This window comes from Sparus aurata, chromosome 11 (assembly GCF_900880675.1).
Source record: "Sparus aurata chromosome 11, fSpaAur1.1, whole genome shotgun sequence".
Taxonomy (NCBI): Eukaryota; Metazoa; Chordata; class Actinopteri; order Spariformes; family Sparidae; genus Sparus; species Sparus aurata.
Genome location: NC_044197.1, coordinates 16,877,963 through 16,904,093, shown reverse-complemented (window position 1 = coordinate 16,904,093; position 26,131 = coordinate 16,877,963). Strand labels below are relative to the sequence as shown.

The 26,131-nt window shown below is 40.9% G+C and overlaps 1 protein-coding gene across 4 annotated transcripts in view; it reads right to left on the bottom strand.

The window, feature by feature from the left end:
- pex5la (peroxisomal biogenesis factor 5-like a) overlaps positions 1 to 26,131 on the bottom strand; it is a 103,972-nt gene that overhangs the window by 6,658 nt on the left and 71,183 nt on the right. For all 4 annotated transcript variants that reach the window (XM_030433005.1, XM_030433007.1, XM_030433006.1 and 1 more), the window contains 7 exons: positions 23,417 to 23,512; positions 11,355 to 11,471; positions 9,065 to 9,208; positions 7,280 to 7,350; positions 5,286 to 5,504; positions 2,530 to 2,695; positions 446 to 603 (listed from right to left, as the gene is read on the bottom strand). In XM_030433005.1, coding sequence (XP_030288865.1) covers positions 446 to 603; positions 2,530 to 2,695; positions 5,286 to 5,504; positions 7,280 to 7,350; positions 9,065 to 9,208; positions 11,355 to 11,471; positions 23,417 to 23,512 — 971 coding nt within the window. The remainder of the gene's footprint in view (positions 1 to 445; positions 604 to 2,529; positions 2,696 to 5,285; positions 5,505 to 7,279; positions 7,351 to 9,064; positions 9,209 to 11,354; positions 11,472 to 23,416; positions 23,513 to 26,131) is intronic.

Sequence of the window (26,131 nt, the reverse complement as noted above, 5' to 3'; positions counted from 1 at the left end):
GTTTTTGAAACCAGTAAAATTTCACCCTCCTTGCTATTAGAATTAATGCAGGTTTAGGTTTTTGCGTTGGCTTCACCTTCAAGGTGAATTTAAAAGGAAATTAAATTATTTTAAATGGAATCCCTGCATTCACACATGGTGGTCAGATAAGCCTGTGAGTGAAGAGAGTACCAGAATGATGGCAAGTTCCAAATCAGATGATTTATTATGGCTTTTTAGCAGCGCTGCACAATCTACTTCAAACAAATGTCCTTTGCAGTTACATAACAGTGAGGGAAAAGGGGCTTTGCCTCTAGATATGTTGGAGACGGAAAGATAAGATTTGTCTCGACTTTGAGATTTAAGTTAAGATGGGGCAAGCAGTTTGGACATTCTCTGTCAAATCAATATCAATTCTGCATCACATAAGTGTGAGAACTTTGTCCCCCCCACCCAGGTCACGCACCTGTGTGCCCCCAGGTTTATACAGCTGATGCCCAGGTTGTAGCGGGACCTGATAAAGCCTGGCTGCAGCTCCAGGGCTCGCGTGTAAGCCTCCACCGCCTCCTCACTCCGATCCCCGTTCGCCAGCGTGGCCCCCAGGCGGTTCCACAACAAGTAGTCCTGGATGAAGAGTTGGTTGGTTGAGGGATGAGTAATGTCAGAGGGTGAAAGTGAAAGATTTGTTATTGCTAAAGTTCACTGTGATTCTGCTTTTTCTGCAAATTCCCGACCATTCAACCTATAGTTTTATGCATTTTCGGCAGTAGGTTCAGCAGATTTCGCTTCAGCCTTTAGCACTCACACTGTATTTTCGCAGGAAATGCAATTTTTCTAGTTAGTAAAAGAGTTTCTTTTTAGCTTGAATTAAAAGCTCATCAGTGGCATCTCCTCAGCTATCTTTGTGTCTTAAACACCTTCCAGCCGATCACGTAGCTGACAGTGTCTTTAACAGAAAAGTGCAAGTGAAATAGAGCTGAATAATCTGGGCTGCTGCACAACACGCAGCCTCGTATCAGCAGTGACAGCATGACAATGCAGTGTTGGAGCTAGAATCCACTGTGTTTTTTCCCTTCGGTGCACAAATAACAAGTAAGTGTTTGGAGCCTTACACAGCTCCCTGCAACGAAGTAACCTAACAAGGGTAATTTAAGGAGAGCAGGGTTACATCACTCAGGATGTCCTTGCCGTTGTTTCCCACCTGCAGGTAGACAGGCACATACAGAGGTCATGGTCTGCTACAGTATAGGGGTCCTTCATCTTTGGCTAAGCCTGGCAGCGGGATATAATTATCTCCCTTTGTGTTCAGAGCTATTTTTCTAGCAGGGGAGCAGATATTACCAAGTCAAATGTGGGAGGTTGGATTTAACAGTGAGTAATATTCTCGCCGGCCTGGGACGGCGCTCGGAGGACAGCGACTGATTTGCATAAAGGAGATGCAGAGATGGAGAAAAAAGTTTGAGCTCAAAATCATGTGTGTATGTGTGTGTGTGTGTGTGTTTATTTTTGTTTGTTGTGTAAATGTGTGGATCCAGTGCATGAAATGTGCGTCAGAAGCTGATTTTAGTTTTCTGCGTCAATGTGAGCCTGCTCTACTCTTGTGTAATCATGTGCGAGAGCGTATGTGTGCCAGTCAGGAGTTCAGGAGGCCAGATTTGGCAGCTCCTGTGCTTCACATATTGCTGTGACAGTTTGGTGTGCTTCATCCAATCCGTTTGCGCGAGCTCTCCCTCGATAATTGCGGCTCCATGTCTCTGAGGAAGTGTACAAGCTTGAGGGCTTTGCGTCTGCTGTATGTGTTTGCATGAGAACACATGGTGTGCGACGGAACATGGTTTTCACGTTTGCACTGTGGTGTTGTGTGTTTTTTAGCAGATACACTCAATGAGTTTTCTTATTTTGCCCTCACTGAGAGTCCTGTATTTAACAAAAACATACAGTTATATAAGCATTCATTTGTGAACAGTGTATTAAGCTAAAGAATGCAATACAATGTAAATGTGAATTCATATTCACACTGTATGGAACTCTTACCGCCCCCCCCCCCCCCCCCTTGTCTTGCAGAGAACACCTTGAGGGAATTTCTTAAAATTTGGCACAAAAGTCCACTAGGAATCAGAGCTGAGCGGACCAGATTTTGGTGCTTAAAGGTCAAAAAGTCACTGTGACCCCACAGTGCATCCATCCCTGCTGGTGAGCCACAGCCACTCCCAATTTGGCATTGGGATTAAGTGTGTGTGTGTGTGTGTGTGTGTGTGTGTGTGTGTGTAGATGTGTTTATGCCAACAGATGAAAAAAGGCTGGTGTGACAGTGGGATTGTCCTATAAAAAAACTGTGCAAAAACTGAAAAAATGAATTGCATTTACAAATGACGTATCTCTCACTTTCTCGTCAGTGGCAACCTCTGAGTGTTGATCCGACCAGACCAGTGAGATTATTTGTGCCCGCAGAGCATCTCTGCTTCTGACAAGCGTTGGTACGACTACAGCTCTGATCTGTCTAATCTGTATTTTTCGATGTATGTGTGTGCGCTCGTATGTGGTTCACACCTCGGGCCGCACTGACAGAGCTGTATTGAAGGCCTCCACAGCTTTGTTGAACTCTCCACTGAGGTTGTAAAGCACCCCAAGGCCCGTCTGCAAATCCGGGTCGATGCTGTCAGAGTTGTTCTGAACTGCATCCAAGAAGAGCTCCTTGACCTCGGGTTGTAGGGAGCTGTGGAAACACACGCACACACACACGCACAGATTAGTGTGATTTAAGGCTGCTGAATGAGCGCTCTTAAGATTGCAGAGCTGTGATGTGCAGTATACTGCACGTCAACTTTATTCATAGTGGGGGGGAAAAAAAAAGAGAGAGAGAGGGAGAGTGACAGGAGGGAAGAGGAGAGATGAAAGCATATCTGAGTCAAAGTATAAGTAAACGTCCCGGTTTAAATAAATATAAAATTAATATTTAATTAAATTGTTGGCATTTTATATGAGCTGCTAGAGCTGCTAAAATATTTTTAGGGGGGATTTTTAAGTTGTTACTGGATGGCAAACAGCAGAGAGAGATAAAGAGCAGCATGGGTCCTGCACACATTAAGCGCTTCAACCCGAAAGGCTTCTTGGGCACCTCCTGGCTTAAAATTGCCCAAATTCAGAAACTGTGCATTTAAAGGAGCCCTAAGTTCTTCCATAAAATGGTGATGTCACAACAACACTCCACCCTCAGTCATGTGGCAGAGCTGATTAGAAACCATGGTGGGCGATGCCTTCTCAGCCCTGTGAAGGCTGACCGCTCAGAGCAGACCGAGCTCTCTGGCTTTAAAGAGAAAGGCGACAAAATGGAGCGTTCAGACAGAGCGTGAATAGAGGTACTGCAGCAGTATGAGAAAAACAATGTGTTTATCTAGAAGTTTTTTTTAATAACATTTTCTAGTTAAATAAAAATAAAAGCATAACCTGAAATTGAACAGAAAGATCTCTAAAAGTGGAAAAGTCCTTTAGTAGCTTCTATCCAAATCTTGAAGTTTACTTTCTCATCTAAACATTTCTGTCCCCTGTCATTCACAATCCCTTCTGTAATGGTTGTACGTCCATCCAGGTGGACTAGGTCCACGGCTTGAGAACCTATGCGCTTAAGTGAAGAATAAAAAAATGTCGGCTAGACAGCTATTCTGCTTCACTGGTCATTTGTTTCTTAGCTTTAGGTTAAGACAAGGATGAAAGGAGAGGGAGGGAGGGTTAAGAAAAATTAGAAGAGAACGAGGAAGGAAGGTGGCTGAGTGTCAAGACAGAGTGATGGAGTAAGCAGCAGAAATGAAAAGGATGATGTTTTGTGGATTAGAGTGGAGGCTGCAGTAATTGTGAAGTACCTGTATCTCTTCACATTGACTCACCGATTAATGATTTGATTAAGTGCTGCTTCACCTGGGGAGCAGAATTAGGCCTTTTTCAATCTGATACACCTAACAACCTAATTTTTCAGGCTTAAGATAACTTAGACGGCTGGCTTCTGCAGCAGGAACAGTGGTTTGACAAGCTGGATACACACAGCTCCATGTACGCCGTCTCGCCAGTGAACATACACTAATACCAGCTATGGTTGAATGAAGTTCTTGCTCAGTTACAGCAGTTTAAGTAAAACAAATGAGAGCCTGAAAACAGATGACAAAGATCCTGTTGTTGGGTGTGCAACCTGCAGCGCATGATATATTATATCTTTGTCAGTTAGTCAATGAGCTGCTAGACAGGGAGGAAATTCAGTTGCAGCATTTTCATGTCAGTTTGAAACTTTTAAAACGTAATCAACTTTGGGAGTACTACTGCAAACGTGAAAAATATAGCATAAAGCCTTTTTTTGCTCCAGAGAAAGCTGCATGTAATCTGATGAATTGCCTCTTGTGATGTCATTTGGTGGCTAAATTGCATTGTGGGTAATGCAGGCACCGGGTTTTGAAAAGGAAGAAGAATACGTGGCATAAAAAAGGTGATATTGCTTAAAAACTGCCCATAATGAGTCCAACAGTGTTCCAAGAGTCTAATGCTAGACCAGTGGACTGCTTTAAAAACCTGGTGCCTACATTACCCATAATGCAGCTTAGTCACTGAGTGACATCACTGGACGCAGTTGATCAGATTATACGCAGCTTCCTCTGGAGTCAAAAAAAGACCTTAAACTACGTAGGCAGCAGTACTCCCCAACACCTGTAAACACACTTTAATGTGTCAAATTGTGCAACCCTTTAATGGATAACACATCCAGACAAGATGGCTGATCCAGCCAATTAAGCAACTGACGAACCATCAAACTAATGATTTTCTGATAAGAAAATCAGACAATGCAGGCTTGCTCATTGATTTGTAACACTAGAGTTGAAACAATTAGTTAATTAATTGAATAGTCAATTGCCAGAAGATAATTGGCAACTATTTTGACATCGATTAATTGCCTCAGTCTTTTACTTTTCCGATGTGATGCTTATCTGCTTCTCTTTTTTATAACTTTGTTAAATGAGTATCTTTGGGTTTGTAACTATGTCTCTGACAATACATGGCATAAGAAAAAGTGTCATCTTGGGATTTAAGAAAGTTGAAATTGACATGTTTCTTAAATCTCTTTGCCAACAATACATAACATTCAGGTGTGACACTGGACATTGCAGTAAAAAATATCAGAAGCTATCCCAGATAAATGGAAGTCAAAATTTCCTTCTATCTGAGCAAAGTTACGGCTAAGTGAATTACTTAAATACAGCTAAATGCTTTCTGTTTTCATCAGTTCTGACTGCTGAGCTGTTTGTTTGGTCTAAATACTCCACCTTTCATGTCGGCCAATGTTGGGAGCCTGAGACATCCTACGTTGGGAGTTTGGGGATCCCATCAGGTGTGTCTTGCCCTTCAGCAGGTGCTTGTACTTTGGATTGTGTCGCAGCCAGCGGAGCAGGGCCTCACAGGCCTCGTTGCACATACCAGTGTTGGTCAGGCTCACTGCCAGAGCCATGAGGGCTGGGAGGTTGTTTGGGTGGAGCTCCAAACACCTGGATGGACACAGGACCCGGGCATGGGAGAGAAGAGACGGTGAAAGGTGTGCACTTCAAAGGGAAATCTAGATTTGACAGGCATTAATTGGGACAGGCCAAAGCGAGGGAACATCAGGTGGAGGCTAATGATTTCTGGGTCAGGATGGAGGAGCCTCACCTCTCCTGCTCTTCCTCTGCTGCAGAGGAGCATGTTTGCATGCTGCCCTCAGCGGCAGGGTTAGATGATTTGCATTTAGGAAAATAAAATGCCCTTGGTAAATTTTTCCAGAGCGAGAGATGGAAAGTGTGTTTGTCCTGCGTGCTCATGTTACATCACTGGTTATATCACTGGGAGCGCTGCCACTGAGATTTACACTAACCTTTGCAATTGAAAAGGGGAGAAGAGCAGCATTGTGTTGGATGGACAACTTGGATTAGTTAAGAGACTGGAGGAGAGCCCAAAACAAGCTTTAGCTTTCATCAAGATAATTTTCAAGCCAGATTTGCAACAGTTGATGTGCCAACTTCCTTAACTTCCTAATCTCAGTCAAACCAAATTATTTCAGTCCCCCACTTCAATGTGCTTAAGATGAAGATTATGTGAACTTTGGTCCACACACTTACGAGGCTGGGTTCTTTGCACGAGATGTTTAGCTGCCCATATGTGTATGGTGTAAACATGAAAGAATGATGGTACATGGTATGATAACAGTACATTTTCATACTGTGGAATACAGTGAAACAATCCAGAATTGAGCTGGTTACCTATTAATTGACAACAAAAAATACCCACAGTTCAGTTGCATTTATACCTTGCAGCACTGCAGAAAATGGGTGGTAAGTGAAAGTGAAGTCAACATAATGAGTACTTCTGTTCACATTCTGTGTGGCATTTTTCAATGAACTGCTAAAGAAACCCAGAATAGAGCAGGACCACATGGTGCTTACCAACTGAAGTGTTGCCAGTGTAGCAACAACAGGACTTATGCCAGGTAAACATCTAATCTCACTTCATACCCAAACACACCCCTCACAGATGGAGCTATTACATAATAAACAAACTAAAGTGTCCAGCACACAAACTACTGTGAGATGAGATCTGAATGGTGTGTGAGAATACGCATGAGTCTACTGGATTAAGTGAGATTCTAGCAGGAGCTGAAAAATTAATTCTTCACATCCTTTGTAATCCCATTTACGCCAAAGCAGAAATTTAAAAAAGTTTTCATTTTATTTCACAGAATGGACCGTCTATGTGGCGCGAGAAAAAGAAAGGTCGCTTTTTTTCCTTCTTCCTGAATGGCTGTCTCATGTGTTCTCAGTTGACTTGTCAGTGTTCACACTTCCAGATAGGTGCGATTTCTGGCTTCAGCGGTGTTCTGAATGAAAGTGGGCCACCTCCCATTGAGGACTCTGTTCACATCCCGGCTCTGTGCAATCACCACATGTTGGGTGTCTCTATTTTAAGGATAAAAATCGCAGGTCGCTTCTTTCCAGTCACTGGTTGGAAAATTGAAATGGTGATGCAGCTCTCTATGGGACGATGAATATAACAAGTCTTTACATCACAATTTTTTTGGCCTCTCGCCAAATAGACTGCTGCCAAAAAAGTTCACTGAAACCTCTCAGGCAAATTTCATACGCCGGGCTTCATCTTTTAACGTGACATTTCCACAGAGCTCCGCTTGTGCAAACATATGGTGTCCCCGAGCAGTAACAGCTGTCATCTCTGCCGGTTCTGAGAGCGACTTCTGATTTTTAAATAGGAATCCGATGCAGTTGTTTCTCCTTACCTCTGGAGGGAGACAATCGCAGCCTGCTCATTCTCATTTTCAGCCTGCGTGGTCCCCAACACCTGCCAAGCCTGCAGGGGAACAAAATACAGGTAACAGTAAACAGCATGGTGGAAACCTGGACTCCATAGCTGGGATTCTCCAGGGGCTGAAACGCAGTTGCAGCATCGTCTCTGAGTGGGAGTTAGCGCAGAGCGGAAGATGCCAGTGTTTCAGATACGTCCCTGCAGGAATGCATTTCAACATTCAGAACTCCAATGGATGTAAAACCTTCATGAGGTCAAAAGGGGCCACTTGCAATTATGATTCAAAATTGGCAGTGTTTAGCTTGGAGGGTTGTCCTTAGATACTCTCAGATACTCCATTAAATCATCCGAGCAGCAGGAGGCCATTTATTATTCAATAAAGCTCTGATATGACTTCCTGACTTTATCTCTTTTTAAAAGTGGAGAGATAATTCAGGTGAGGACTCCTCGTTCATTTAGATCTGAAGGACTAGTTGATTGCTTGGTTAACAGAAAATTAATCAGGGACTCTTTTGATGTTGGATTTATAGTTTGAGTCAGTCTCACACTGAAAATATTTGGGTTTTGGACTGCTGGTCCAACAAAACAGACTGACAAAATAATTAATCAGCAGATTTATTTATTGAAAATAAGCATTAGTTTGTTGACCTGCATTATATGATTAGATTAGATTGAATTAGATTGAATCTGACCAATCACGTTTTTGTAATGTCATAGCTTATTCTTCAGATGGGAGTAGATGACTAACTTTGAGTATTTTAGTTCCCTCAACCTAACACAGTTTTAAGTGGTGACATTCAAGAGTGGAATAGTTTGTTTTGACGACACAATTGTGTTGAGTTTTTAAAACTTGCAGTGCGGTTGATCTGTGCGACCCTGTTAGTCCACAGAAAGAAGTCTCAAGTAGAAAGTACCCTTGATCGGCACAAGAGGGCAGACAATGATACCACCAACCTCAAATCCAGAACGTGAGATTATGAGATTACTCCTCTGTATTTTGTGTCTGTAAGGGCACACTTAATAACCTGTTCTAAAGTTGATCTCTGCAGATGCTTTTTTTGTTCCACTCTTTGAAATGAGGGGCGAAATTATTTCTGAATGATTCGGAGGTCTTCACAGTGGGGCAATAAGCCACTAAGCGCCCTATGAGGAATTTTCGAATCGTATTAGTTCCATACACCGCGGGATAATCCCCTCCTCGGAATAACTGGCACATTTCTGTATATTCCAGGGGATTCAGAGAGCACTTTGTATGAAGGCTTTGCTCTTTCAGCCTGCAAAGAGGTCACTTCTTTTCAAAACGGGGAGAGTACAAGAAAAAGAGAGGGAAAAATTAGCTATTATTCACTGGGCAAATTGGAAGTGCTCATCAACAGTATGAACAAGTTGTTTTTTTTTTTTTACAGTAAACAACACTTTTGACAAGAAAAATATATTCTGCTTGTGACAGGCAATCAGCGTCTAGCCTGTGGGTGCTGCCTACTGAATCTGCTGCACACAGCCTGTGGTCAGCGAGGCACTCTTCCTCCCTCGCTTCTCTCAACACAAGCTGGACTTATTGGTGCTTTATTCAGCCTCAAGTTTGCGCTGAAACGCCAGCTACACCACTGAGGTTTCATTGGCCATTTGTGCTGTAAATGTGCCTTCATCCCTTTTGGAAATACGTCCACAGCTGTAAATACATGTGTCTCCACGGTTACCTCGATAAAAAATACAATGTGCGCGTCACCGTGTGTGTGTGTGGACAAAATGAATTCACCTCTGAATCATGAGGGTCCTGCAAGACTGCTGCTTCCAGCAAAAGCACAGCGTTTGGCAAGTCCCCCTCTCGAGACTTCTTTAGTCCCTCTTCAAATGCGTTAGGCAAGTCCTTATAGGGATTATCTGTGTGGAAGTAGTAACCCTGTCAGCGAAAAAAAAAAAAACAACAGAAAAAAAAGTAGGGACGGTGGCAATGTCAGTTTCTCTCTTTCATATTCAAATGCAAACCAAGGCAACTGTCCTGTGCAGATGTATATTTAAGCAAAGCTCCAGCAGCAGGAATTGATCTTTCCTGCATCACATCAAACCTGAGCAGAGCTCCCCGGGCTTTGTCTGTTCACTTTAAATGTTAAACTTTGCATTTTCAAAGTGTGATTACCCTGGTGTGTTGTTGACCGCTTCTGAGCGCCATGACTTTGAAACAGCTTTTTCTCGAAGAACTATCTCTGCGCTGGGATCAATCAGGAGGCCCACAAGTCTGATTTCCTTATATAAGAAGGTCAGCTGGCCAGTAAATTATACAGCTCAGCTACATGTTCTGTCCTCTTTATTACATATGTGGTGATGCTTTACACACAGGAAAGAATATGGGCCATATTGCACCCTGTTACGTTTGTATTAACAAGTAGAATGTTAATCAGTCAACTCATGTAAAATCAAAATGAACCAATTTGTGGAAGTGATTTTGTTTACCTACACATTTTAGGCTCTGAATGATGGCAAGCACCCATCAATCAAAAGATACCACTGCAGCCTCAGCTTTCAGCTTGTATTTTACTCTTAGGTTTGTCATTTTCATTTCCTGTGAATAGAGAAATGTCAACAGCCAACAACAGGGTAAGGAATAGTTTGAGTTTACTTTGGGTGATTCCTTTTTTCTGAATTTATTGTTATTAATTTTTTTATCTTAATTTCTCTGGAAGAGAATTCGATTAAAAGATCACTATCAACACTCAATCATCTGTAAATGTATTAAGCTTGAGCCTGATTCATTTAGCTCAACAAAAAGACTGGACACAAGAGGGAAATATAGCTAGCAACCTCTCTCTCCATCAAAACCACCAGCACCCACTAAAGCTCCTTTATTACCCCTCGTGTATGATTTAGCAGTAAATGCCAACTTTTATTTCCAGGCGATTATACACCAAGTTAAACTTAATTATCAATATTATATTCCATTTCTGCCAATAAAAGCCCATCAATCCCACAAAGTGGACTTTTAAGACATTACATCTCACTTGTTATCCCTTGTTTAACGACTTGGTATCAGCAAGTGGTATGAGTTATGGTGATCATCTAGAGAGTCTATACCCAGCTGGCCACCAACATTGTTAGACGTCGACAACAGGTTGACTGTAGGTTGTGGTGTCGCATGACCAAAATTCAATGTCAGGTTATCTAATCTAACCAAAATTCAACGTCTTAAGCTAACATCATCACATTAACTGTGAGGTATGGTGACCAAAACCCAACATTTGCAAAAAAGTTATAATATGTCCACACTAAGTGAAACTGCAACATCATTAGATTTTGACGTTTGGTTGTTTTTAAATCTTGGTGTTAAGAAAGCAGAATTTAACATCCATGCAATGTTGGAAGTTGATCTCAAGTCGACCTTGACGTCAACCGAATTTGCTTTTCCAACTAAAATTTTATGTCTGTCCAACGTTAGAGTCCGACGTCTTGGACATATTAAACTGACGCCTGCTGCCAGCTCAGTAATCTTTAATTCTATGAATTTATGTGTGGATAAACAAGATATTAATGTCTAAATAGGTCAGTGAAGAGGTGTTAGTAGACGCATATTTAAATGTTAGCGATAGCCAGGCTAGCTGTTTTTCCCCTCTTCCAGTCATTATGCTAAGTTAAGCTAATCACTTCCTAGCTCAGGCTTTACACGTAATGTCCAGGCATGAGAGTGGTATCGATCTTTTCATCCAAGTCTGAAAAAATCAAGAAGAAAGTACATTTACTCAACTGTCAAACCTTTCCTTTGATTTGGAGGAAAAGGACACATGTGTGAGCTTTTAGACTGGTGGTACGTGTGCTCTTTTCTACTGACACCAAACTTTGGGCGAAATGCGTGACTCAAGTGAATTTTTGTTGCACACATGCCTTATATTAAATTCTTCTCCAAACATTGGGTATCTCATTTTACAGAATAACACTAGACAGACATGCATTGTTTACTACTGGGTCGATATTGACTGTATATCTGTATATCTCCTCATCAGTGAAATCAAATAAACTTCTGCACATGCTGATTGGGACATTTTAACAATATTGACCTTCTCATGTGGGGAGACACTCTGGGGAATCTGCGCCTGCTCATTTTCCGTCAGCCAGTTCCGTCGAGCGAGCTCTTCCCACTCCGCCTGCATCTTATCCCAGAACTCGGTATCTGACTGCAGGCGTCAGAGAGAGAGAGGTAGAGAGAGAGAGAGAGAGAGAGAGAATGGGGCACAGTGGGAGGAAGGGAGGGTGGAGAGATGAGGGAAGGGGAGAGGAGGGAGTGAGTGATTAATGCACAGTAGAACAACAGCTCTTGTAATTTCCCATCAACCTACCGTTGGAAATGTCACGTCTGTCAGGCTCACTGGCTGGCTGTAATGTATGGACTTCACATCTCTGATGACTCACTACTATTGCAAGTCGAGGCAGAGTTTAAAGGAGCTATCCGTGTACTTTAAATGGAAACCAAGGCAACCGTCCTGTGCAGTTGTATGTTTAAGTGAAGCTCCAGCAGCAGGAATTGATCTTTTCTGCTTCACATCAAACCTTGTGAACCTCTGTCCATTGCTAAATTGATTCACAGGTCATTCAAAAATGCTAACACTTAACACTAACTAGAGGTTAAGTAGTTTTTTTTCTCATGATGTTAAAGATGTCAAATTTCAAGTATAATCAGTATCAGTATAATCATAAGCCAAGCCAACATAAAGGATTTATAGAAATGTTTGCAATACTAGCTGGGAAAAGACCTGTATTTTCATATATGATCAATTAAAAGATGCATTAAATGTTTATAACAAGCAAATCATCCTGCATTTAAAATGACACATTTTTGTGGTCAAACCTCTCTGTTAGCCCTGACATTTGAACTGTTACACGATGACATTTCAATTTGCTGCAGAAATTGGTTAAACATGCTCATTCATCTCCTGGGATAGCTATCCAACAGAAAAACTAAAGCCTATAGAGTGAACGAATTAGATGTAAGTTTATACTGGACTCACACCTTTCTTTAAACACAACATTTCTTTCCTTGCAATTTACACAACAACCCAATATAAAATCTTACTGTAATGACATGTAACAACAGCCCCCCAGTGATTATCAAATAGCCAAAATTAACTGCTGCCACTTAAAAGCTTCAAGCGCTTGCAAAGAAGCAACATTTATACTTGTTTTTAAAAAAAAAATGTATTTCATAAATGAAATGCTTGCGGCGAGTTCAACAACATGGAGAAAAGGTCAGCAAGTCAGTCGAGATTCAGAAGAAAAGAAAAAGGTTTTCACACAACTCCTACGATAAACTGCAGACAAAAAATTGTTGGACACTTCAGAAATCAATGGTGCCGGAAGGGCCTGAAAAGCCTCAGCTGTGCAACTAACTGTCATAATCATAGTATTGTTTGGGTGTTGATTTACCTCATTTCATAATTCAAGAACATTGGGAAAAATGTTAATCTGTACTTTGCTTCAAACCCAGCTTCAAATGAGTCAGGGTTTTGTGCGTCATTTGTTTGACTTATCAGGTTAGCTCGACAAAAGATGAAGCTCTGAAATGCAGCTCAGACCAGATGAGTAGTTTGAAAAAGATGCAGTCAGAAGGAAACACAGTGTGAAGAGGAACTTGAGGAAACACAACCATGAGTCAGACTTACAAATTTTACACAAAAGTTAGATTGTTTATGGTGATGGCACAGGGTGAGTGTTGAAGAAAGACCTTGAAAACTTTAATTTTCATATTTAAGGCCAAGTTGCTTCCATGCAGATACAGACTTGATAAAGTAAAAGGTCTGATGGTTATTCCCCAATTTGAACTTGTTCACACTCAGTGTGTTAAAGAAGAAAATCATTGTATAGGTTGGTAAATTTGTTTTGCGGATGAGACACCGCTTATCTTCTCATTCAATTCTAATGATTTTATCAATGTTAACCATTGCATATTAAACAGACTATATTCATTTCTGCTGCGATGGATCTCTTTCAAAACAAAATAAAAGTCTGGTCTAGCTCTGGAGGGGAGAGTTGGGTGCAGAGCTGCTTTGCTCATGGTGAACAAACCATTAAAACAACAGCAATCACCAGATCTGACGTGATTCAGACACCAAGGTCATTAGATTAAATAGGCTTGATTTATTCAACAATGGGGAAATTAATTTGTTACAACAGCTCAAGATGCAACATGGACGAGGTTATGTTGTAAAGTTTTATTAACTTCCTTCCTCGGTCTCTCCAGGAAGTTATAGCCACAGGCAATCAAATTAAATGTGCTGTTACCTTGTGTACACTTGTGTAATTTGTCTGGGTATAAAACATTTAGAATAATGTAAGAACCCAACTCAGCAAATTACTTCAGAATGGTCTAGTTGTTTTTAGACATTTTTGTGCAAAAATCTTGGCTATTAAGTCCTTAAGTGTAAATCTAAATATCAATTCTAATTTTTAAGTTAAGATGTTACTGTTCATGCTGTTTAGTAAACACATATTCAGTCTGCCTCCAAAAACTGAGGAGTCTGATGAGACTCAAGCTGTAGTTTTTAACGAGCTGCTTAAATCCTGTCAGTCATAGTTTTCTGCATCTCAGGGGTGTTGCTAAAATTAGAAAACCGCATCATGAATTTTAGTGATAGAGAGAACATTATAAGTGCCTTTATCTCTTCTCACTTTGACCAGTGCAACAGTCTGTTTATCTGCTTTTGCCAAGAGGAGTTGAAACTGCTTCAGCGTGTTCAAAAAGCTGCACCGAGGGATTTAACTAAAACCACTTAGCAGGGCCGCACAATATCTCTCCTGTTTTACCTTCTCCTCATGCGTGTTATTAATGCACTGGACACCGACACTGTAGTGCATGTGAGGTAATGTGTCCTTTAGTCATGCTAGTGTCGTAGCTCACACTGAAATATGTCAATGGTTATTTAATAGGATTCCATAAAGTTTTGTACATGAATTCATGGTACCCAGAGGATACATCCTCCTGACTTTAGAGAACATCTGACTTTTTCTTCACTGCCAGCAGCAGGTTGGCATTTTTGGCTTTTAATGAAACGTCTCAATAAGTATTGGATGGATTGCCATAAAATGTGACACACACGTTCTTCATTTTCATTATGACATCCAGTTAATAACCAGCTCCGTAATCCACAACACTTTGTTGCCCATACTGATGGACTTTTTACTCTGGTGAGACTCTTTGCAGCCATCTGAAGGCAGCACACATTTCTCTCATCTGCAGTCTCTAATTGGAGTGCGCGCTGAGAAGCCACAATTATCATGGTTTACACAAATGCAGAGGTTGAAAACAAAAAGCGAGCTTTAATGTCCAATGTGAAATCCAAAATCCAATGAAAAAACTAAAGGCAATTACAAGACTGAGGACGAACCAGAAAACAGCAAAGAACAAATTAGGAACACAGGGACCACAGGAGGATCAAGGAGTGAGCACATGGATGGAAACAGACAAACCAACAAAGAGCGAGGGAACGACACAGGCTTAAATACAAACTAATGAGGGGGTGAGGTGCAGGTGGGTGGGGGGGGATTCAGACTGGGGAGGAGCACAGGAACACTGGAGGGAAACAGAACAATGGCAACACAAGTGAGCAGGAACTAGAGAGACAGCAGGACAACCCATAACAACAATTTGCATGGTGGATGGTCAAATTTCCCCAAACCCCTAATCGAGGTGTGTCAGGCAAGCACCAAAATATAGGGCACAGGGCAGGTTTCACCTGACTGCAAACCATCACCATGCTGCTGTCTTGTTGCATTAAGATGAACAAAAACTATATTAAAAAAAATGCATGCATTTTAGTTCACCTTGATTTTCAACCGCCAGACAGCAGATGCTGTTTGATTGTCTGATCATGTCATAAAAATTACAGCAGCCTCGGCTTGCAAATTCTGACCTCGATGGTGCTGCTTTTGTTCCATGTTTTTCGCATAAAATTTTTACTGAATGCTTATAATTTACAGCCCTAAAAAGTGCTCAAAGGAACGGGTATTATTATTTATCGTTCTACTGACTTGTGCAAAACACTGCAGTGATATTTAAAATTCGCTGAGTTATCTTTAGATGGGAGTTTGAAGTCTTAGATGCACAGCTACATGACGTGTTGACAGACACCGCGCTTCTTTTTCTGTCCTCTTCATTTCTACCTATTGTCATAAAAATGTACGCACATCTCTTCTTGAGCTGTGCCTTTGCTCCAGCACACAGCACCGCTGCAACCGCTGCAAGTTAACATCATGTTTATCTTTTTTGCGTAAAACTCGTATCCATCCACTGCGGAGGTTTTTTCTCCAGCTGGCTGAGTCAATGATTCATGGCTGTCTTCCTGTCAGAGGCAGAACAAACAGAGAATAAAGCCAAACAGAGCAGAACTGCCTCATGTGACTTAGTGGGTCCTCTACAGCCAGAAACTCATCGGTACATGACAGCAACATATACGGTAAGTGTGTGTATAGTGCCACTGTATAGGGTAGCATCTACTTTAAGAATTTGTGTGTCAAAGGCCTTCTCATCTCCACATCGTGGAGTCTTGTGATTGACATGGAGGCCACAGTGTGACCCTGATGGTGAGGGATGGCAGGTAATTGCATGCGGCTGACTCTCAGACAAATTGCTTGAAGGCGAGTCTCACAGAGCCAACAGAGGAAGTTGTCTATCAGAGCTCCAGAGGAGGAGAAAACACATGGAAGGGGGCGGTGGTGGGGCTGGAAAAGTCACGTTTTCAGAACACAGATTTAGAGTAAGTGTCACTGAAGTTTATATTGTACTTATTGATTAGATACATTATCGTGATGTCATAATGTGGCTTTATTTGGTTTAGATGATACAGTTTTATTTATGTTTCATTTATTTACTTGCAAGCAATATTTGCCAATACCCACACACATGAATGTCATGAAAATGATTCCCTAGGAAGACATAATTGGCTTTTGATTATGCATTGGATCTCCTAATTACCCTCGCAAGGAGGTTATGTTTTTCAATCATGTTGATTTCTTGGTTGGTTTATCAGCAGGATTAGACAAAAACTAATGGGCAAGTTTCCAGGAAACTTGGAGGGAGGAAGGGCCTTGGCCCAGAATAGACCCCATTAACTTTTGGTGCAGACCCAGATAAAGGGACGGATCCAGGAATTTTCTCTCACTTTGGTTAACCTTGCTCTTTCAACATTTTTGTTAATTTTTTGGGAAATACTTAGTGGATCTTGTTGAATAAAAATCAGGCATATTTAGGTGGCTGATATCTATGAGTGAGTACAAAGGGGGGCTGCTGGGCCTTGGTGGAAATATGCGCTCTACGGACATTCTATTGTAGGCAGCAAATTGCTTATAGGCCAGCCCCACCTACATAAGAATATAAACAATAAACTTTAACATCTAGGAGGGAAATGCCCAATGTCCGCCACTTGGACAGTTAATAACAAACAAATGCCTCCTATAAGCCCCATAAAATGTCAAACTGAAAGTGCATAGGGGCTTGGATTTTAAAGGGGTTCCCAAATAAACACAGTTTCCTCACTAGAAAGATGTGGGGAGCCAAAAAATACATATGTAATACTGGATAGATCTTTTGCAGTGGTGAGCAATGTAAAAATTCTCCTTTAAAAGTAAAAGACTTGCATCAACAAATTTACTAGACAAGGTAAAAGTATTATTAGCTAAATGTAACAAAAGTATCCAAATAAAAGCACTCCATAAGAAGAATTTTATCGTTTTTTAGATTACTTGAAACAAAAATGATGTTCTCCATAATTTATTGATGTGTTCTCAGATTAGAGGATGTGCCTCTTTAATATTCAAATGGGTTGCTACGCTACATTAAGATTAAAAAAAGTAAAATCAATACAGTGCATCATCTGAGTATGTTTTTTGTTTGTTTTCCCTGCTGCCCTTTATACTGTGATAAAAAAAAAAAGAAATAAAAAAATGTATGAATGATAAAAGATAAGAGTTTCTGGATGTGAAAGTCTCACATTGTGTGGAATGGTTAAAAAAGAAACTCTCATATTAACAACTTACTGAGTGAATGCATAGAAATTCAAGATGAAAACTTCATATCAGAAAATGGAAAATAACATTGCAAACTTCCAAATAAATGGTGGCTTTTCCACCACTGTTCCTTTTGCAAAATAAGCAGTCACATGATCAACAGTTCCAGCCCTGCAGCGTTGCTCCTGGCCTTGTGTGTGTGTGAATGGTTCTCATCCTACGGCCATTATGCTAATTTACATAATCTAGTCGAATATCTTTTTAATTGTTTCTCATTGTGTTGTGGGTCTGTATTTGCACTGTGACCTGGCCCATCATGTCGTTATTTGTGTCTCACAGACAGTCAATTGATTACGCTGTGTCATCCCATCTGGCGTGTAACTTCTCCGCCCCCTAATTGCAACAACAAATTGCTCACAGAATTGAAACGGAGTGAAAATATGGACTTGTTTTTAATTTAAAATGAAATGTAGTGATATTTCTTTGTAATGCCGTGAAGGGCGTTTTTTACTCTAGCATTGGCAGTCTAATTATGTGGAACATGGCGAAGATACAGAGAGGTAATTTATATCCTGTGTATCACTGGAGCGAACCCATAGCGGTGACTCTAATTTCAGCAGCTCTGATGAAGTGTTACGAGAAAATGGATTGAATCCAGAGCGCTTCCTGCCGCCAAATGTGTCACCACTGTTTGGAAATGATTGGGGGTTTGAGGTGGGTCGGGGATTCATTAGTTGCTCCATGAATACATTCTTGACAACACAGATAATCATGGCAACACCTACAGAGGTTACACATACCCTCTGCTGTTGGTGTCTGCCACTTTCAGGAGAGGTTTATTTATATTGTGCCTCCAGAATCCAATTAGTGCTTCTAAGTCAGCTGTACTGAGGTAATATATACGGCGAAAATGAATGTACACAACCAGAAAGGTAATTCATAGTGCAATAATTCATGCCAGGTCAGCCAAAATATTAGAAATTGCTCTTGTGAAAATAGACTGGTACAAAGCAAAGTCCCTCAGACTTAGAATAGTAAATTGTACTCTGACTGGGAAAACCACATCATGTCACACTGCTGTAACTTTTGTTCGAAGAATAGACATAAATATCAGTTGCAATTGAGAAATAATGGTTATAATTAACTCAGTCTGTTTGGTGTCAGTTCACAACAGCAGCATTATGCTTTATCCTGGGTTTTCGTGAGTACAAATACAGATCACAACCATCTCTCCATTATACAAATACGTCAGCCCTATGACACTCTGAATTTCCCTGGACCACTTTGCACATGAATGAAAGCATAAAGGGAAATGTAAGGCCCATAGGCTTTGAAGCTTTGGGCATCTGTCAACCAAGCTATTTTAGACAAGTAAAGTGAATTTTTTTTCCATGATCCACTTACTCACAGTTTGTACAGCTGAAATTAACATTCGTATGACAACATAAATTAAAGCTGCTCGTTTTTTGTTGAATTGGTAAGTTGGTTCCATCAATTAGTGGATTTTAGTAAAGAGACAGGAGCTAAGAGCCTCATACAGAGGTTGAATATAGTGCTGCTGTATAGAAAACCAATGTGATTTTTGACTATTAAAGCATGTAAAGTTATGAGTGCTGTCTTTTCCTGGTTTTAAAGACTGCATTATAGGAAAGTTGTGTAATGTATATTTTCTGGATTTAGCAAACTGTTCAACTTGTTCTAAAACTGGATTATTATTATCTAGAAATGTCATTGTGTTAATATTTTGTGTAAGTACCAATAGTCATCCCAACAATAATGTCAGAAATATCAATATCAGGTATTTGCTAAATAAAAAAAAAAGCAATATTCTGCCTTGCCTATGTGTGTGAGATAGTCTCTGACCTCATCTGTTTATTTCAGCTTGAGCTTTCTTAACTTCAGACTCAACCTTTGAATGAAACGAAGCACATGATTAGGATTTACTCATCCACTTTGCCCCGGGGGGCTTGCATTACAAAAAGTCTCATCATTTACCAGTGACACAGAGCAACCTCCGAAAAAAAAAGCTCTCCTCATCTGCAGAGCACGGCTGGTCTGGCCTTTTAATGTTAATGAGCCACCCGCTGCAGCCGGGCCAAGTCCTTGGTCAGCGAGACAAAAATAGGAGGCTGGAGTCCCGATAATGTCACTCAGACAAAAATAAAATACATTTTAGTGGACAAAGTGCTACAAATGCAGTTTGGCAGACAATGCGATTACCCGCTATATGTATGTCTGTGATAAGAACACTCTTGAGAGCAGCTCTTATACGCCTTAGAGCCACAAAAGTTCAATCAACTGTGAATTTATGACATATGAACAGTGTTCTGGTGTGTGCTGTTGCGTGGTAATCCTGGGCTGCATTAAGGATAGTCTCATATTGGTTTATACAGTTTGGTTTGTTTTGTTTGTACTAAGGACACAACCTTGCTCTTTGGACAGTTTTTGTGACAGAGTAGACAGAGTTCCAAGCCATGCTGCACTTTACTGCTTCTTAAATGCACATTTTTGTTTTCTCAAGTCACAAAAATCTTCAGAAGAATTAACTGATTAGGAGCATGATGAGTTGGGAATGCAACTCGACTTCATTTTTATGAATAGTGACGAGCATGCACAGAAAGGATGAATATGAGTCTTTTGCAGGGACACAACTGAGCACAGCACAACTCTGTTTTAATTCCTTTTCACTTTCTGATGGATCAGGGAAAATCCTCGCTCTCCAGTGGTAAATGTGTTACCACGGTTACCAAATCTTTTGCATAAGAGATTTTAATCTCAGAAATCAAATCTAAACTCCATTATCCACTGTTCAGACGTCCTGTTGTTAGTCTCTTCTGTACTTAAAACATAGCACAACGCGTGGAAGCGGACTGCAAGTGTTTTTACACCTTTGTTGTTGCAGATGCTTTCAGTTTGTAATTGTAGCATCCATAATCTGACTAATTATTGATGAAAAAAAGCTTAAACATCACGTAACACTGGGCACAACAACAACTGTGGCAAGATTTGTTGCTGGCAGATGAGGAGGAGGAGTCTGAGGAGGAAACAAGCTCTGACCCAAGGAGTATGAAGTATGCTGCCTTCTTGATATTTGGGAAGACAAGACCTTCGTCAAGACCTCCCATTCTCATTCAGCTTTCTGTGCTGTATTCACTGCCGACCGAATTGGTTTCCTTGTTGGAACAACAATGTAAAATTTTAATATACACTTGGACTATGTGCTTGTGCACCTAATGTTGGAAATTTATCAGCTTGAAAGGTTTGCAGTCTTGTGGTCTGCTTGAGGGCACACTGATGGAAGCTGTTAGTCGAGGTGAAAGCGCTACTCATTTACTTTCCCCAGCCGCATGTTCCCAGCAGTTCTGGTGATTAAAACCACTGACCTTTTGATCACAAGCCTGTATCTCTAACTTCTAGGCAACTGCACTGCCTTCGCAATCTCTCACTAAACCCAGGCGGCCTCAGACCAAAATTCTGCAAGATAAAAGATAACCTGTCCTGCTGATGTTTTAATCAAACAAGCCGCCACACAGTTACCTTCATCTTGTCTTTTTCGGCCCTGAGGGGGCGCTTTCTCATGCCCCTCCACAAAAAACACCCAGAAGTCACAGTTTGCCTTGCAGCTGTTCCAGTGGTTCTCTATCTAATAAGAATATTGTCATCAGCTTGAATCCTCCTGTTTATGTGAACAGGAATAAAATCTAGACACTTTCTCATCGGTGCCAGCTTTCTGAAATGGATAATATTTGGGACCCTAATTCCTTGTCTACTCCCTCTGCGGGTCCTAATTTTCATACATTTGGCTGCTTCATCTGATTGAATGAATTGGCAGAAAGGCAGTGTGCTGATTTAATGTTCTCTCCTCCGTCTGAGCCGTCCCTGCCTACGTGTCTTCATAAGTATGAAATAGCATGCATATGCACAGCTACTTAAATGGAAATTATCTGATTGTGGGCTCTGACATTGGCAGCTGAAGCCAAAATGGCTGACCACTTGCATGAGAGCTCCTCTATAGTGGGGGCCAGCACTTCGGCTGCTCGATCGAAGTTGCAGGATACTGTTACCAATCGATGTTCAACGCTCAGACGCTTGTCCAGGAGCATCTGAGAATCTCATCACATACCTGCCCTCTGGCTGATGCACAAATTCAAACTGTGCAATTATTTGGGGAGGACGCAACTCATGGCTTATACAAGATGTGACAACATCGCTAACTTTGGGAAAGGATCCCCAAGCGGGCGGTCCACTCCTTGACTTCTCCTCTCACATTCTCACCATCTTCCCGTTCCTCAATTATTTATTGACCATTACACATAGCTCAGCGTGCAACCGTCTTCTGTAGCCCTCAGTAAACTGGAGTAACATAACAGTGCAGAGTTCATTTTCATTTTCTCGGAAGGGTAACATCCATCCATTGAGTGGTAAAATGGTTTTCATGCAAGTTAAAAACAAAACTTCCTCTTTTGCAACACTCTACTTTAGTCACTCAGGTAGTTGTTGTTGGGCCAATGTGATGTAACCTTTGTAAAAACATATTCAGCTAAAGGAAAACCCAAAAAAGTATCCAAATCTATTGTATAATAAAAAAAATGAGATCTGGGAATTGTTGTCTTCATTGTAAACAACCACAAATGCAGATGAAAATCTCTCAGATTTGAAAAAGCTTTTTGAGATTTTCACCTCATTTTCCATTTTGTCTTTGTAGCAGACCCTATCAGCTCCCTGATCCCACAACCACATCAACCATATTTCACAACTATGAAGTTACGTGGGTAATGATGGACAGAAGAGTTAAGGGAAGTGGCTGTATGCAGCTCTTTATTGGTCCCCACCAATCACGTTACCAAATGTGCCAAATTAACCAGTAAGTTCTCTCATTCTTGAAGCTTTTTTCACTATAAATCAGAAACAGACGATTTGAAAACCCCAGAATGTGCTCCTTACTGCCCCTTCTGGCCGATGAGGAAAATAACAGCAACTGAGACAAGGTCATGGGCACTTTTTAAGCTCAGCGCACCAGAAAGACGCAAAGAGACCAGATAATGATGAGATTCATGCTTTTTGAAAGTGTTTTCAGACCTTGCGTTTTGAGTTTAATAGAGAAAACGGTTTCATAGAGGGTGACTCAAGGGTTAGGTTAACAAATATTAGGTGTGGTTATCTTAAGGAACAGTGCACAACTGATTCCTAAAGCAAATATGGCTTAGGCCAGAGGGTACATCTCATGTCTCTTAAATAGACCCTTATTTTATCATTAATAAAATCACTGATTGTTATTTGTGGTCACACATGGGCTTTTTCCTGCTCTCACAAGTCAAACTGTCTGCCATGAAAAGGTTCTACTGCATTTATGTTTCACTCACTTGCTTCTTTTCCATGGAGAGATGCAAGGAAACCATGCCCGTTTGAAGAGTAACAAGACATCTTTTCCTCTGAAGCATTTTGTGAAGCGACGTACACCATCGTGTTAAAATGTTTAGATTCAGGGTTAGCTTATTTATACTTCATGGTGTTCAGAGAGGCTGCTCTCATGTATCCTTGCGCATGACTCCTCAGAGATCCCACCTCACACCTCATTCCATGCATCAGCAATAAGAGCCTACAGGGATGAGGAAGCTGATCAACAACTCGGATTCAAGCGAGGATCAAGGAGCAAGGAAATATCAAAGACTTTGGATGCACCCATAGTAATCTAAAGAACAGGGGTGACCAACATTAACCTCAAGGAGAGAGTAATGTGGAGGGCTACCTGCGACCGATTGTGGATGGTGTTGTTCTCTCAGACTGATGCTGATACTTTAAAATTATACATGTTAGAAACCCTGCCATACATTTAATATGTTACATGTGTTTAGAGACAGTCAAGGTTTAAGGTTTCCTGTGAGCAACTCATATAATCACTGTTGGCGACCAAGTGCTCGTGATCAGTATTCTGCTAAAAAAAAGTAAAAAAAAAAACAAGACAAAGTAGACAAGGACCAGGACTGAAGAGACAAAATTCTGCTGTTGAATAATGAAAAACAAACTTGGTCTTCCCTGTTAAATCTCATTAAAAGTCAGCGGTGGAGATGCTTTCAGCTGACAGGTGACAGATGTGAGGTGTACTAAGCAGCACTCTGCTTACCTCAACAGCAGCCTTGGCTCGCTCAAACTCCTCCTCCAGGGACTGATGTCTGGACAGGAGGGCGCTGCCCCACCGCTGCTCCTTGCTTAGGCGAGCCTGTCACACACACACACACACCCACCCACACACACACACACACACACACACACACACACACACACACACACACACACACACATTTTATAACGTATACATATATGCACAAACAGAAATCTATTAAACATATGCACAGTCATATTTTCACAACGCATTGCAAACACACACGCACAGGCACGCACACACGCACGCACACACACACACACACACACACACACACACACACACACACACACAGAATCAGCCAGAGGGAGAGACAGGCAGGGAGAGTGTGCAGGGTCAGCCGTCTCTGCTTTCTCAGGGACGTGTAAATATCCCTGCCTCGACAAAGCCTCTCACATGCTTAGGAAGGCCAGCAGAATCACTACTGTCAGCATCTCGCCCCACCCCTCATCTGAATGCCATGCTTCTCATTGAGCCTCTCTCAGTTTCACCTCCTTTCTCTCCTGTGCTCCTGCACATGCAAAATCATGATCTGAAATATGCTGAGAGCCTCTCAGTTACAAACTTGCATACTGTACAAAGCCTCGTCCTGGTGAACAAAAAAAGAAAAAGAAAAGAAAAAAACGAACATCACGTGGCCTTGCATCATGACAGTGTGGTGTGGTTTACATGACTCATCGCTACACTTACACATTTAACTGTGCAGACCGAATGATTTTGAGATACCCTTTCATGCTCAGATTTGATATGGCACAAGATTTACTGGAAATAGCAGTGAATGTCTGTTTCACAGGGCTAAAAAATCCATTACAGACACAGAGAAATGTGTGTGGAGTCAGTGACTTCACCCAAGAAAGGGCTGTTTAGCAGTCAAGCCAGCCATTACCTATATAAATCTCCATCGCTACAAACTGCCATTATGCAGGATTAACTGAGGTTACTTAATCTTTGTATTAACGAAGAATTGCCTCATCCATTTATTGTATGTGGTATGTATTGTAGATACCATATTTTTTATTTACAAGACCTAAATGCATGCAGTGTTAAAACAAAATTGCACTATATTTCCAAAAGTCTTTATGTATGGGGAAACTGCTGTAGTAGGCTTGTTAAAGGAAAAATCCACCCCAAAGCAGTCTTAGACTATTTACGAAACAAGTGTCAGCCATTTTGTTTTGTTCTGACTGCTTTTTTAAAATTCCCCCGAAAGTGATTTTCAGTCCAGTTATGGTATTATATCAGAAAGACAATCAGCAGTTGATAAATAAAGAGGGCTTCTTTCCAGACTCGTAGTTTTTAAACTTAAATACAAGAGGAAAGTCAAACTAGAAGAGGCAGCGTCACAACACCAATTTGACTGCCAACACAAAACTCAACAGACCAGAATGCAAGGCAGTCTGGTGTGTATTGAATTTGAGTTCCTCGAATGTGTTCAAACTTGATGTCCATATTTCCATCTTTGATCCACAGCCCCAATGCGAAGGCAGGTACTGAATTTGTGAAAAAGCATCATGGGAAATCCTACTAGCAATAGATGAGGCACATTGAAAGAAAGAAAATCGTATCGTATCGTATCGTATCGTATCGTATAGTATTGTTTGGTACTATATTGTATTCTATACAGAAAACTATAGCCATCTAACTAATGTAAGCAAAATTAAATGGTTGAAAATATTTTCTCTGGCTGACATGTTCATTTTCCTAGCTGGAATCCTGTTAAAGTTTTTTTTTTTGCCACGTAGCATTCAGTCTTCACTAATTTCCATTTGTTGATGATGGATGAAGTATGATTACATCAAATCAAATCACTTTTATTCCTACAGCCAAAAATCTAAATCAAACTGCCTCAGTAGGCTTTACAATCTGTACAGTGAGCCACATCCTCTGTGCTTAGACCCTCGAACGGAGTGAGGAAAAACTTGCCATGTTGAAAAAGAAACCCCTTTAAAAAGGAAGAAAAAGCCCAGAAAAGTTACTGGACCTTTAGTTAAGATTATTTCGTCATAGATATTGATCTCAAGGACTAGAATAAATATCTTGCTCAACTAATATACAGCGTTTAGTCAGTCCCATCTAAGAGTGGATTTTTCCTTAAGCCTTGATTATTTGGGCCTCGGTTAGGGTTAATGTGTTTCAGTGAAAGTAAGTTTCATGCAACACGCCCTTCTTTGCATGCATTTCCTGTGTGTGTGTGTGTGTGTGTGTACAGTGGAACCTGCCAAGAAGGAAACTACTGTAAAACCACTCTTTAGAGTATCTCTATTAGCTATTATGTAACTCCTGAGAAAAACAAATATAGTGTTTGTTTGCCAATAACTTCCCTCCATTTCAAACAGTTATCTTTAATCTCAAATCTATTATTCATCAGAGTGCTGAAAAGGTGATGTATGTTTAGCCAGCTTGGTGAGATCAGCACTAATGGGCTCAGAGTAAGGTGGCTGAATTATTCATAGGCTATTAATCTAATAATGGCATCTAGAAACAAGACCCCTTATGCAGACCTACACAAAGACATCAAATCAGGAGGAAAGCGCTTGACATTTGGACCTCGTAGCACCACAAAGGAACAATCTCAAGGCCAACAGTATATCTGGATTTCCTCATAGGTGCATTTTGGCTTCAATGCAATCTCCACTTTTTGGGCCTTTTTAAGTCAAATTTACGAGATGGTGTGAT